Below are 14,724 nucleotides of genomic sequence, written 5' to 3'. Positions count from 1 at the left end.
ACCCAGGGCATGATTCCAGAGTTCTGGGATCGAGTCCCACATCGGGGTCCCTGAAAGGAGCCTGCCTATGTCTCTACCTTCTCTCTGTGTCTCTCATGAATAAATAAATAAAATCTTTTTTTAAAAAAGTGTTTTTACTGCACAAAGAAGGAAATTGCAACTAAAACAGATGCATGTATGTAGGAATAGTTAGCAAATAAGCTGATAAATGATACTAAATTTAAATAAGTGATCCCTATTAAAAACACCAATAATAAAAATTATGAGGATAAGATTTAAATATCAGACAAAAATGATGTGTAAGATGGAGTGGTTGATTACAATCAGGATTTTAAAAAAATTTCCTGTTGTTCAGAAGTAAAGAAATATTGACTCACTTTAAACTTTGTTAATTCAAAAGCGTATTCAAGAATACATTTTTTAAAATGTAAAGGTAAATACTTATAAATAGAAAGAACATAGGAAAAAAGGGAGAAATAAAGCTGATCAACTCAATGAAACAATGTAAGAAAGGTCAAAGCAGAAACTACTGGGTGAAAACAAAGAGACCATATTAAATTTAGAAATAAAACAACACCACAGTTACAGTAGAGATATTAAAAGCCATATGCAAATACCATAAAAAATTTCAGAATTATTGAAATTGAAATTATAAATAATTTCATTATTATTATTATGGTGAAACCATATTGATTTTGAAAATATTAGCAAGTTTGAAAAACTACATTTGAAAATACAAATGAAGTACAGTTTCCTAGGAAAAAATATAAATTGCTAAAATGTAAGAATAGAGAATCTAAATTAGACATAACTTTTAGAGAAATCTTGCATACACTTCTCTCTCTCTCTTACTCTCTTCCTTTTTTCTCTCCCTCCCTTTTTTCCAGTGCATATGGTAAGTAATCTTCAAAAAATAGCTAATACTTATTTTATGCAAAGTGTTTTAGAAAATATAAAAAGAGAAAGAACATTTCATTGATGTTCATATAATCTCAGTGATAAAACTAGACAAAAGACAACATAATAAAAAGAAATTATAGTTTAAATCCTTAATAAAACATTGCAAACTAAATGCTGCATGATTAGTGGGAATTCATCTCTGGAATGTAAGGATGATTAAATGCTAAAAATATTTGTCAGTGTAATTTTCTTTGTCAACAGATAAAAGAAAAACCCATATGCTTATCTCAATAAATATAGAAGAGATATTTTTAAAAATTCAATAATCATCTGTGGTGAAAGTTTTAGTAAATGAAGAATAGACAGGAATTTCCTTACTCCAATCAAGAATGTCTCCAAAAGCCTACAGGAGCTATCACACTTAATAGTAAAATATGAGAAGCAGGTTCTTTAGAGTTGGGAATAAACCAAGAATGCTACAATTATAGCTTCTAATAACCTCGTGCTAGAGAGGTTTGTAATAAATTAAATATTTAAGGTTAAGGAAGAAAGAAAATAAAAGTTCTCATACTCTCAGGGAAAAAATTGTCTATACTAGGTACAGTCCAGTAGAATATTTTGCAGTGAGAGGAAAGTTCCATATCCACGCTGTCCGATGTAGCCAGAAGCCATATATGGATCTTAAGCACTCAGACTGGGACTAGTAAAACTGAAGAAAAAAATGTCATTTTATTTAAGTTTAATTTTCATTTAAGTGTCCATGTATGGTTCGTGGCTATCATATTTGACAGTCCTGATCTATATAGACTATCCAAAATAATCTATCAATTTGCTTGCATAATTAGAGAGTTACCAAGTTTGCTGAATACAAGATCAACACACACAAATCGATGCTGCTCCTAAACCCTGGCGATCACCAAAATGTAATTTGTTTTAGAAAATATAATTTCAAAATGTACTGTTCACAATAGTAATAACAATCACAAAGTACCTAGAACTATATCAAACAAATGATACATATTACTTATATCAAGTAAATTATAAAACCTAAAAATAAGTTTGAAAAGCAGACCTATTAAGAAAGAGCTACATCATGTTCATGGATGGAAGATTCAATATTTTAAAGGTATCAGTTCTATCTAGAATAATATAGCAATTTAGTGCAATTCCAGTCAAAATGTCTACAGGGTATTTATGGAACTTGATAAACTGATCCCAAAATTCATGTGAAAGAATAGAGGGCTAAAAATAGCTATGACAATACTGAAAACATAAGGAAGAAAAATATCAGATAACAAAAATAATTTTAAAGTAATTATAACAAAAATATATGGCATTGGTGCTGGTTTGGACAGAGAAATCAATAGAACTCAATCAAGTCTAGGCATACAACCACATTTATATATGAACTGATGTATGATCTCTATCTAACTGTAAATGATGTCATCACAATTAATAGAAGTAGAACAGACTGTCAAAAATGTTACTGGAACAACTGGCTCTCCTACCAGATGAAGAGCACCTACTCTACATCATACACCACAATAAATTCTAACGACTTAAAGACTTAAATATCAAAAGTAGGACATTAAACTATACAATAAGGAAACACGAAATATCTCTACTGTCTGGATTTTGAAAAATACCAGTAATCCTATTACAACTAATATGAAAAAATTTTAAATGCAGAGGATATGAACAGGCCATTTTCAGAAGAGGAAATCTAAAGGTTCAGTAAACATGAAAAGATGGTCAACTGCATGAAGAATTCATTAAAATTACTAGTGAAATTCTATTTGTTACATGTCAAGTGGGCAAACTCTGAAAGCCGGATAATATCAAGAGTCGGAGAGTACATGGAAAATGGGAACTCACAGGTTGCTGATGGTACTGGGTATAGTGTATGCTCAATAAATGTTAACCCCTTTTGTTGTGTAAATTTAAAACCACTTCAGAGAGCAATTTTGCAATATACATGAGATTGAAAATGCCCATGCCCTTGGGCCACCAAACTCACTCCTAAGTGTATATTCAGAAGAAACTGGAAAACACATGTGCAAGAAGACATGTACTAAGACGTTCATTGCAGCAGTGTTGGTCAGAGTGACAAACTGCAAACCACCTAACAGTTCACAAGGGGAATGGATCCATAAACTTGCGGCACTATGGAACTAAAATGAATTATCCACGTTTACATGTCTCCAAACAGATAAATCTCAGGAGTGTATTTGGAGAAAAATTTCCAGATGTAGAAGGTATACAAACTAGGAACCCGTGTATGTACATTTTTAAAGCATACAAAACAGTAATATATATATTGTTTCAGGCAACAGTAGTAAAAGCTCAAAAGCATACGTGAGAATGATAATTCCAGCATGGTGAAGGAGAAGCAGGGATCTATTTGGCTCTAATCCCAGCTCTGCCACACACTTAACTGTTGGCAAGTTGCTTGATTGTACTAAGCCTTCATTTCATCATTGTAAAACGAGAACAATTGCCTTACCTCCTGAGATTTTTCCAGAATTAAAGAGTATCTGGGTATAGTGTATGCTCAGTATAACCCCTTTTGTTGTCTTTTGCCCTCATCACATCACCACACTGGAAGGGAAAGAACCTCCTGCTTCGGGCCCTCCCACCCCCGAGGAAGGCACAGGGCAAGAGCGCACACAGAACCCTCTGTGTTTAGCTCTTCCACATGTTCCTATTTAGAAGCTGGGACTTTCTTAAAGTAATGAAACACCCCAGGACAGAAGCACAAATCCACCAGAAGCTGAGAAGTAAACATAAATCATAAGTAAATAATAAGAATCAGGTGGGATTGACTGTGCAAGTTCTCTCTGATGTCCTACTGCGGTGGAAAAAGCATGTGACAAAATTCTGTGAGCTTGTGGATCTGTTTCCTCATCTGAAAGACACAGGGCTGAGACTACAGAGACGACTTCATTCAAAGCCAGTGCATGAGAGCCTGAGGACACAGATTCCTCCACTGCTCCCGTAGATGTGCCATTTGTGGCCAGAATCTATCAGGCACTGCTGCCAGCAGAGGCTTCGTCCAATCACCTGTTGGCAGACAGACAGCTCTCGCTCAGTGGGACCCTCATCCTGGACATCCTGTGGTGGAGTGAGGCAGTGAGCCAGACCAAGCAGAGAGGAATCAGAGAAAGGGCAAGTGACTGCTGAGTCAGAAAGCAAGAGAAGTTACAGTGTCTTCTTATGACCACTTGCTTGTGGGTCCTTTGCTCTGAGCCACAGGGTGGTCTCAAGGAGAATCCAGAAAATAGAAGCCCTAAAAGAAACACAATGCAATGCATGGTCCGTGTATTCATTAGGAACCTGAAGATATGACTGAACCATCTCAGAACCCTAGCGTCACAACAGGTTTGAGTGTGTTTGTTGGTACTGAAGTGGTCCCTAAACTCTATGCTGATAGACCTTCTATAAAATTTCCCTGCCATGATCATGTCCCTTCTATATAATCATCTTTTGACACTTTTAGTGTCTAACACATTTTATTTTAGACTATAAAATTAGTAAGTTTCTCTTGGGCTTTCCCATGAAAGGAGCTAATTTTCATCAAACAGTGGTGCATTAGGAATAAATGAAATCAAATATCAAGCCCATCTCTTGCATCTTGCATTCATAGTCTGGGTGACCTTGGGTAAACCCCTTAGTTATGTTATACCTGTTTCTCCATCTGGCAAAATGGAGTTGATCTCTCTCTCTCTCTCTCTCTCTCTCTCTCTCTCTCTCTCTCTCTCCCTCTCTCTCCCAGGAAAGATATAAATATAAAAATAAACAAGAACCTATATGAGACTTGCAACAACACAGAGGGATCTACAGAGTATAATGCTAAGCAAAATAAGTCCATTACAGAAGGACAAACACCTCATTATTTCACTCATATGTGGAATTTAAGAAACAAAACAAACAAAGAAAAAAAGAGACGAACTAAAAAACAGACTCCTAACCCTAATTCTAGAGAACAGACTGGTGGTTACCAGAGGAGAAGTGGGTGGGGGCATGGGGGAAATAGGTGAAGTTGAAGATTAAGATCACATTTATCATGATGAGGTCTGAGTAATGTATAGAACAGTTGAATCACTATATGGTACACCTGAAACAAATATAACTGTATATTAACTATACTGGAATCTAGAAAAAAGAATCAATATGAGAAAGCACTCTATGCCTTTTGGAGGAAAAGGACAGTGGAGACCAAGGACAAGTGCATGCTTAAGGCAGGACACCTGGGTTCCACACAGATTCAAAGGACACACAATTGCATCAACCTATGCCTCAGCTTCCCCACCAATAAGAAGGGCCAGCAGCATCTCAGAGCCCTCCCACTAGTACCTGGAAATTCTAAATATGTAGCAATACAAAACATACTGAATTATGCCCTGCAAAGCACTTTTTTTTTTCTAAAAAGAGAGAGAGAGAGAGAGAGAGAGAGAACTAGCTTATTTTAAGATTTTTCCTATTTTAATCTAAATGCTAATGATATATTCTTTTGTTTCAAAAGCTATCCAGTCTGGAATAGACCCACTCCAAGATCTGAGCAGACTTTGTAGTAATAATTTTAAAGCCCCAGAATTTCTATAGTCAGCGTATCTGAGACCGCTCCAAGAACAGAATGACAAACTCGGTACCTTGGCAAGGTGGGAAGTTTGGTCATGAAGTCATGGAGGAAGGCAAGAGCAAATATGGAAAACACTGTAGGGGCTGACATTTCTCATGTACCACCCATCCCACTTCCTCCTTCCCTCCTGCACTGCCCACTGCCCTGTGCCCTCCATATCCTGTGTCCAGGTCTCTGCTCATTTTATCTCCCTTCAGGGCAAAGATCTAAGCTTTTATAGCAAAGGTGAAAAGGCCTACCCATCCCATATCTACAAGCTCAAATTGGAACTAGTTCATAGGCTTATAACTCAATTATTACTGTTTTTAGTTGTAGTTTACAGAGAATTTTTCATGAACTTTAATGCGACCAATGGGCCTTATCAGTCATTTACATCATGGTGTAAATGAGGTGAAGATGCTTCTCCAGGGGGGCCTCGGTGGCTCAGCTGGTTAACTGTCTGCTGCCTTCAGCTCAAGTCATGATCCCTGGGTCTTGGGATTGAGCCCTGTGTGGGGCTTCCTGCTTAGCAGGGAGCTTGCTTCTCCCTCTCCCTCTGCTGCTTCCCCTGCTTGTGCACTCTCGCTTTCTCTGTCAAGTAAATAAATACAATCTTAAAAAAAAAAAAAAAAAAAAAGATGCTTCTCCTAAGAGCAAGTTTTGAGAGAAGGGAAAATGGCTCCAGACTCCCAACATCTGGGGGAGAAGCCAATTTTGAAGGACTGATGAGTCCTATTATATCCTGTGTCATCTTCTTTATGTTCCTTTTTGCCTGTGCCTTATCAACATGCAAAGCTTTTTACAACACAAAGCAATGCAAAATGCACATTTTCTAATAAAGCAGAAACAATTGCTTTGGCTAATAGTTGAGCAAAACCATGAAGATTAATTGGTTAAAAAATATTATGTTTGTGCAAAAACGTCCTTTCTATATCCCCCAAGCCTCAATAAAAAGATTATAGCCACAATTATGGAGTCTATCAGAGTTGGCTTTAAAAAAATAAATGTACAGTGTAGATGGGAATGAAACACTTAGGCAATTATTGGCTTTCACCAGAAGATACAAAGTTTAATTTTCAACATACAGTATGAAGATATTTCTTTAGCTCTCATCTTAAATACTAGAGGAAGTAGACATGCTACTGGTTGGATGAGTAGAATGGTGAATGGCTGAGAGCAACTTTTTTTTACTCAAGACAGAGGGGATGGCATTATGAAACAGCTTCACATTAAGAAATAAAGGAGGTTTTAACCTTTTCAATTGCAAAATGATGTTTAGTTCACTTCCTCCTCTGTGTTTTCTGCAGGACACTGTGGATTATAATTGAATTTGCTTTACTTCTCTGCACCATAGGTCACTGTATTGCTGAATTGAGTCTGTGAGGACATCCACTCTCCTCACTGGGACCGAATTGTCAAGTAACATGACCCCAGAGTTCTTGTCTCACTGAAGGTGATTTTTCAGTTAAGCACTGACTAAGATCAGAAAAATCATGGGCTTTTATTCTCTCTCTTTTCCTTCAAATTACCCATCTCATCTGCGTTTTTACTCAAGTGAGTGAGGATGGTCAAGAAAGGGTTGTCCATATGCCTTGAAAATACGGGAGTGAATCCAGTAAAAAGAGGCTCTCAGAGACCAGAAAACTTATGGCTCTCTCTCAATTTACACTAATTCAAATTTTTGAGTTTACATTTGTTTCTTGATCTTGGCTTATTCCCCTAAATTATTATGTATTTATAAAAAGCAGAGAATTTTTTGAGATAGAGCTGACATAATAACATTACATTAGCTTCAGGTGTCCAACATAATGATTCAATATTTGTATATACTGCAAAATGATCATCACAATAAGTCTAATTAACATTTATCACCACATAGTTAACTTTTTTTCTCCTCATAACAATCTTTAAAGATCTACTCTCTTAGCAGCTTTTAAGCATGCAATACAGTGTTATTAACTATAGTCACTGTGCTGCACTTTGCTAAAGAACTTTTAATGTTCAAAATTTATGTACAAGAAAAATAAAATTATTAATATCTGAAGCAGGAAATCTTTGAGCAGGTTTATTTATTTTTTTAAGGCAAGTTAAAGTCAGTAATTGTTGCATATGAGAATACTTGAACATTTCATTTTCTGCTCACAAATGGTCTGGCTCCAGCTAAAAACTCAGCATCCAAAGAATGCTATAATGTGCAATAGGATGAAAAGCCTAGAGCCCATGCCACCTAAGTAAACTGTCCAGTCTTTCATTAATAGCTGTGCAATTCCCTGGGCAAAATTCTTGAATAATTCTTAGAATCAGTCCTTCCTTTATATATAAGGTTCTTGTAACTGAACATAAATAGTGGGGGAAAATCATGAAAACCAAAGGTGGATGGTTGAAAAATACATATTTTTACTTCTACCTAGTGCAATTTCTAATTTACTAAAGGTCAAGCTATCTAAAAACACAATCCTTGCCAAGGATTTGTAATACTGAGTTGTTTCTTGACATTCATATTTATTGACTGCCAATCCTTATTTTAAGGGACTGAATCTTCTCAACGTTCATGGGAAACAAACAGGGTATAAATCAATTAATTAATGAGAAAAATTTCTCATTGATTTTGAAATCAAAGCCAGCTCAGAGTCTGAGTAAATCTCTGGAATGAAGAAAGTAGTTTACTCCCCTTCTCCCACCCCCATCAACTCTTGTGAATAAATGAAATGAAAAAATGAAAACCAAACCTGAGGCCAGTAAATAGCCAAAGAGCCTGGAAGTAACGTGCTCTTTCCTGGAAGAGATGAATCTAGTGACAAGCTTAAAGAAAACAAAACAAAACTATCCGCCACCAGCTACACAGAAAGAGAGGTACAATTGGGTCAGAATTCAGGAAATACTCACGATCATTATGAAGGTGCCCAAGAACTCAGAGATTGTTTCTTTAGCTAAGCTGCTCTTCAAGACCAGCCTCTGCTTGAGACTTTTCCCCTTTCGCCCCTTCCCAGGTTGCATCGTGGGGCTTCTCCAAGGACCACTCTCTCCACCACAATCTGCTTCTTCTGGTCTCTACTTCACTCGCACGTGAAAATGGAAGTTTTGACAACTGCTCACAGATTCCTGGAGATGTCCGGTGAGATTCTATGACTGTACAAACGCTGTCCCAATTAGAGCCCGTGACTTAATCCTCTTCTGGTGAAATTCATCCCCTGTTCACTGTTGTTTATCTGACTTAGCGAGTTAGAACCTGAAATCCCAAAAACGATTCTTTTTGTGCCTGATAGATTAATCATTACCTTTATTCTCAAGGTATTTTTTTTCTCTGTTGGTTTTTGGTTTTTGTTTTTTGTTTTTTTTTTTCTCCAAGAGATGAGAAAAGAGATGTTGTGCTGGTTGTATTGCCAAACCACAGCGATGGGCAATGGTCCAGAAGAGATTTGCATGTTACACAATTGCAGGCTTCTGATTTTTTTTTTCCCTATTCAGAAGTGGGTGGTTGGGGTGTAGTTTGGGATTATCAAATCAGGTATATATACATCCAGTGTAAACATTCTCTTCTGAAGAAACTTTTCATGCACACTGGAGAATATACAGATGTGTTGTTCTGCAAGATTAATTAAACACTCTTGTTTTCTTCCAATATCATTTCAGTAATTTAATGACACCTCCCTAAGGGTGGTTAAAAACAACTGCATCCATTCTAGAGATGGAGATACTAACATACAAAGAGACCATTGCAAGTTTCACTTTGCAAGACTTTAGGACAGGATGAATCTCCTCCTTGGTTACTGTAGCTGGGCTTCATCTACTGAGGACAGATTGGGATCCACGAATCAGAATGATGGAGAAAGCAACCTGTTGACTTTCTTCTGTAGAAGCGTTCCAGTTTGAAAACCAAGTTACTCCCCTTCACTTATCATGAAGTAAATATTTAAGCAAAATACAGAGAAAATAAACAATAGCGGCTTGGAACTCTATACTGCTTGAAGATCACTGAGCCAGAAAGAGAGACCCCAGTTAAGTGAGAAAGGGATTAAACACACTTCAAGAAGGCTTCTAGGTTATATCATTTAAGTTTGATTAATTAACATCCTTGCAGGCAACACACTGTTTAGGACTAGCATGTCATGTCAAGTATTCGAGTCTTGCTTCTCAAAACTAGTTCGTTTGAAGAAACAGAATCCAGCAGTTGTTTCTGAATACCAAGGCCCTTCCCTGGAATCAGTACCCACGCTTTGTGCTTCCTCCCAATCCTCCCACAGAGAAGCCAGTTCTGTTTCAGGCTTCTCCCCCCCTTTGCAGGAGGCCTAGTCATTTCCAGCTGAAGAGGCAGACAAGAGGGGAGGGAGAAAAGATCTGGAGAGAACAGCTGTTGATAGCCCAAGTATAGAAGGAGATACCTAATCTATAGATGAAATATAGAGTTTAGGCCTAAAGAAATTCTTACTTGCCAGAGGGAACACCATTGCAGAGCCAGGATAAGAACCCAACATTTTGGCTTTAACTATTGGTTAAGTTATCATGGATACCATTGTCTAGAAGGGTTACTTATGACTACGCTATTCCCAAGTCCCAGTGGATGGACCAGAGAAACAGGACTTGATTGCAGTGACTACAACTAACCCCACACAAGGGTGTTCTTTGGTCTTTTCATTCACTCATCTAACAAATATTTATGGCATACTCATTATGTGCCAAGGACTGCCCCTAGCAAAGCACACACAGTTCTTGCCCTTTACAGAGCTTAGAGTCTCATGAGGAAGATAGGCATAGTGAAATAATCATACACACAGAACTATGAAGTCACAACTAAGATTTAGGCTACACAGATGGAAGACATATTTCTATGAGCAAATAAAAGAGGGGGACTTCACCTCAACAGAGAGACCTCTGATGGCTTCTAAGGAAATCATGTCCGAGCTGAGATCAGAAGGAAGTGTAGGGTTTAACTGCATGAAGTGGGGAAGGAAGTGCATGTACAATGGCCTTGGGGAGTGGGGGTGGGAACAGTACGATGCCTGTCCAAGAACAAAAGAAACCTACTGCCTGGCTCCCAGGTACAGTGAAGGAACACAGTGCAAAATGAACCTAGAGCCATGGGTAGGAGTCAGACCATACATACTGAGCCTATAAATCATACTCAGGGCTAAAAGCAATGATAAATCACACAGGTAGTTTGAGCAAGAACACGACACCACCAAATTTGAGTTTTAAAAAAATCAGATTGGCTGTGAGGTGGAAAGGGGATTGGAGGGGGACTAAAGTATACCCACTGGAGGCTATTACAGAATTCCAGGACTGAGTGGCTTGGGTGATGGAAAGAAATGGAAGGATTCAAATGTTCTTTATATCTTAAAATTGGAAGAACTTGGCAGCTTGGCTATAGAAGGTGAGAAGAGGGACTCAGTTGATTGCTGGGTCCCTGGCTTGCTGGGGAAGGAGGTGCTAAGTACTGAGAGAGAAAACACTTGAAGAAGACCAGGACTGCTGGGGCAGATCATGATTTCTGCTTGTGCAGATTAAGCCACCGGGGCTCTCTGGTGCTTGGGGGGATGGGGGTAAATAGGAAGGGATATGGTTCTGGAGTCCGAAGAAAGGTCTGTGTGCTCATAGATGTGACAATTGAAGCCCAGAATAAAGGTGAGCTTGCCTAGGGGGAGATTTCAAGAAAGCAGAGGCTGAGTTTGTGGTACTGGACATTCCATGCTCAGGTAGAGAATGAAATTTTTGTTATGTCATTTATTTTGCCTTCAGATGACAGTCACACTTTCACCTTCATCACCATGAACAACTTATCATCAAACGTAACTCACTCACACTTTCCTTTGTACCCTCACATCAAAGTTCCTATTGGAAATATGGGGCCGCTTAGTTTCATTCATTCATTCATTCACTCATTCATTCACTGACTCATTCAGAAAAAGATTTTACTGAGTATACCATATGTGAGGCACAGGGGATATTCAAAAATTAGGAAGACAGATGTCTAGTGGCTAAGGGATTATATAGTCTACGTGACAAAGACTTCCAAATGAATACATTGTATAGTAAAATGGAATCATATGCAAAGCACTGAACTAAAATTCCAGCTATGGGCATCTAAGAGATCACTGTACATTGTCAACATATTGACTCATCCTGCCACCAATAGTTCTAGAATCATACTTCCCTAGATGCAGTGTCATGCTGACTCTCTGGGGCCAGCCTAGCCAGCAATTACAGTTTCCCTGTGACTCTGTCACTCCCTGACCCCAACATTCTCTTCTTCTCCATCTAGTTGTAGCTTGAGTAACCAGCTCTGCCTCCATTCATGGGATTCAACAAGTCTGGTGTTCATAAGGAGAACTATCTCACACTCTGACCTCACTTCCCCAACCTCTTCTACTTGGACAAATTTATCTCCACTCTAGTTCAGAAATGCCTTTGAAGGCCATTGTTGGGATGTCACCATCTCCTCTTTCAGAACCTTTCACACCAACGTGCATCTCACTGACTACAGCTTCTGCTTCTCACATTTCCCCAACTCTCTGACTTTCACAAATGTGCTACACATCCTCCTCATAAATTTCAGTCCCTCAGTTCCTTCCTTTCCACCCAGTTCCTAGCCTCGTGATCTTCCAGGTTAATGATGTACTTACTGGTGTTTCAGACATCCTGACTTTCTTCTACATCCACATGGCCAAAGCCCAACTCTGAGTGTACCTAGCCACCTATTTCTCTCAACATCCCAGGGTGTTGAATGATGCTGGAGCAAATTAGATTAATATATTGATTGACCCTATTTCAGATCATTATGATCTAGCATCAGCACTGGGAGCACATTCTTAGTTAACCTTTTATTTCAAAGATTCCAGATTCTAGGGTGCATTAGGTTCACCCACCTTCAGAGACTATGATTTAGTAGGTCTAGGATGGAGTTCAGGAATCTCATAAGCATATACCTGATGATTCAGATAACATGCCTTATTTCATTTTATGTAACAGCAATACACTTCCTATTCCTCTCAAGATACCTGTCCCAAACCTCCTGCTCAGCTGATGAACTTTTCCCCTAACCAATCCATTGGGGAAAACCATGGGTTTGTTAGCTATAACACCTTTTGTGCCTCTTCTTCTCAAAAAACTGAATAAAATAAATAAATAAAATAAAACCTAATTTTATTAGAGTTGTCCTCCTTTTCTTTCCTTCTTTTTGAACTTAGCCCTGATGCTGCTGGACTGTCCTAGCCCCTCTAGGATCTCAGCTGGTAAATAATCTCCTCACACTTTCAATCTCTTTTCCCCATTGGTTTCTTTACCAGAGCCTAAAAACAACTTCAGGTCTCACCTATCCTGAAAAATATTCCTTCAGGGTTGTTCCACCTCAGATTCTTGTTTTAGTCAGTTTGAGCCACTACGAGACTGAAATTAGGATGCCAGTGTGGTTGGGTTTGGGTGAGAGCACACTTCCTGGTTTGTAGATAGCAACCTTCTTGTTGTATCCTCACGTGGCTGAGAGAGACCTCCTCTTTATCCCCCATTAAGGACACCAATCCCATGATGGGGACTCCACTCTCAAGACTTCATTCAGAATCAGTTTCCTCCCAAGGCCCCACCTCTGAATATTAGCACACTAGAGATTAGGATTTAACATATGAATCTGGTGGGGGGGCGTGGAGGACATAAATGAGCAGTTCATAGCAATTATTTTATTGGTTTTCTCCACATTCTTTCTTTTCTATTTGGGGGATTTTTTTTTTTTTTTTTTTTTGCTTAACCGATTTTAATAACATGACATAAAGCCCCTACACTTGATAGAATCGTTATGCAAAATACATAGATGAATACTGTCTTCTTTTAAAAATATAAAATAAATAAGCAAGACATGTGAAAATAGGCAAGTTTCCATTAAATAAATGAAAATTTTAAAAAAAGAAAGTTTTGCTTTCCATATCATTTGAAGAAGGGAAATTATCATTTTAAACAATATTCAAGTTTATTAAACAAATTTTTAAAAAGTATTATAAAATGTTTAACTGTCATCAGCTTCGAGGTTTATGTTGCTCCCGAATTTTGCATATAACTGAACTTTCAGATCCACTAACACTCGCTGAATTGATTCCACTCTGGCTTCTAAGGCATCAATTTCTTCTTGCAAATTTTTCTTTGCTTCTTCTAACATTTCCTGTGTCTCTTCTTGAGAATGGCTAATGAAAACATCACCAATTTGATAAGGTATCATTAAGCAATCATCATCTGCAAGCATGATGTCCTCACAAGCATCTTCTAAATTCTGGAGTTGTTTCTTTTTTATTTCTATTTCCTCCTTCAGCTCTGTGATTCTACTTGTATTCTGTGCAAATTTGTTTATCTTTTGTTGATCTTCAAAAGTAACGTTGACGTCTTCTGCAGCCGCCTTCTTCATGGTGGCCGCCATCTTGGGACTTATTTGGGGAAAAATTAACCACTTCCCCCTTGAGCATAAAATCATTACATTGAAAAAAATAAAACTAATTCAGAAGTATTAAATCAAAACATAAAAATATCCCATAATCTCATCTCTCAGAGATTAACACTGTTAATAGATTGGAATATATCTCTCCAGAATTCTTTTTCAGTAGATCTATATATATTTTTTTTTCCTTGATATTAGGTGAGTGGTTTTTTTTTTTTTTTTCATGTAAAACATTCTGTTCATCTTCCTATACCAATGTATAACTCCCATTGCAAGGCTTGAACTCAAGACCCTGAGATCACCATGACCTGAGCTGAGATCAAGAGTCGGATGCTTAACCGACTGAATCACCAGGCACCCCTATATAACTCATCTTTTTTTTTTATAACTCATCTTTTTAATCACTACATAGCATTGCATTGTACAAACATGCTATAATTTAACTAGCTCCTTTTGACAGTTGTTTCCAATTTCCACCATTAAATGAAAATTCTCGTATATATACTTACTGATCTCTTAACACAACTTCCTTGAAACTGAGTTATTTACTGATCAAAGAATATGCATATATCAAGTGCTTTAAAAGTACTTATTTATCGCTCCCATTCTTTTCAATATTGGTTAATGCAAACCATTTTCAATCATTCCCCAATATAACAGCTAAAAAATAATATTATTTTATTTTTTACTTTATAAAATATTTTATTTATTTATTCATGAGAGATGCACAGAGAGAGGCAGAGACATAGGCAGAAGGAGAAGTAGGCTCCTCACGATGCGGGACGCGATT

The 14,724-nt window shown here is 37.7% G+C and overlaps 2 protein-coding genes across 4 annotated transcripts in view; both read right to left on the bottom strand.

The window, feature by feature from the left end:
* Positions 1–10,444, bottom strand: part of AQP9 (aquaporin 9) — a 47,471-nt gene extending 37,027 nt beyond the window's left edge. Inside the window, exon 1 of one of the 3 annotated variants that reach the window (XM_049104299.1) lies at positions 10,375–10,444. In XM_049104299.1, the coding sequence (XP_048960256.1) occupies positions 10,375–10,413 (39 nt within the window). In that variant the 5' untranslated portion in view covers positions 10,414–10,444. Of the gene's footprint in view, positions 1–8,247; positions 8,367–8,404; positions 8,859–10,374 lie in introns of those variants that run through there. The other 2 variants (XM_025472663.3, XM_035708867.2) reach the window with 2 other exon arrangements.
* A 3,005-nt stretch (positions 10,445–13,449) lies between these two features.
* LOC112675458 (prefoldin subunit 4-like) lies at positions 13,450–13,922 on the bottom strand. The gene has a single exon (XM_035708880.2). The coding sequence runs from the start codon at positions 13,914–13,916 to the stop codon at positions 13,512–13,514; it is 405 nt and encodes a 134-aa protein (XP_035564773.1). The 5' UTR covers positions 13,917–13,922; the 3' UTR covers positions 13,450–13,511.
* Between the last annotated feature and the right edge of the window lie 802 nt (positions 13,923–14,724).

This window comes from Canis lupus, chromosome 30, assembly GCF_003254725.2.
Source record: "Canis lupus dingo isolate Sandy chromosome 30, ASM325472v2, whole genome shotgun sequence".
Lineage (NCBI taxonomy): Eukaryota > Metazoa > Chordata > Mammalia > Carnivora > Canidae > Canis > Canis lupus.
The sequence above is the reverse complement of the archived record's forward strand: the minus strand, read 5'-3'. Positions and strand labels throughout refer to the sequence as shown.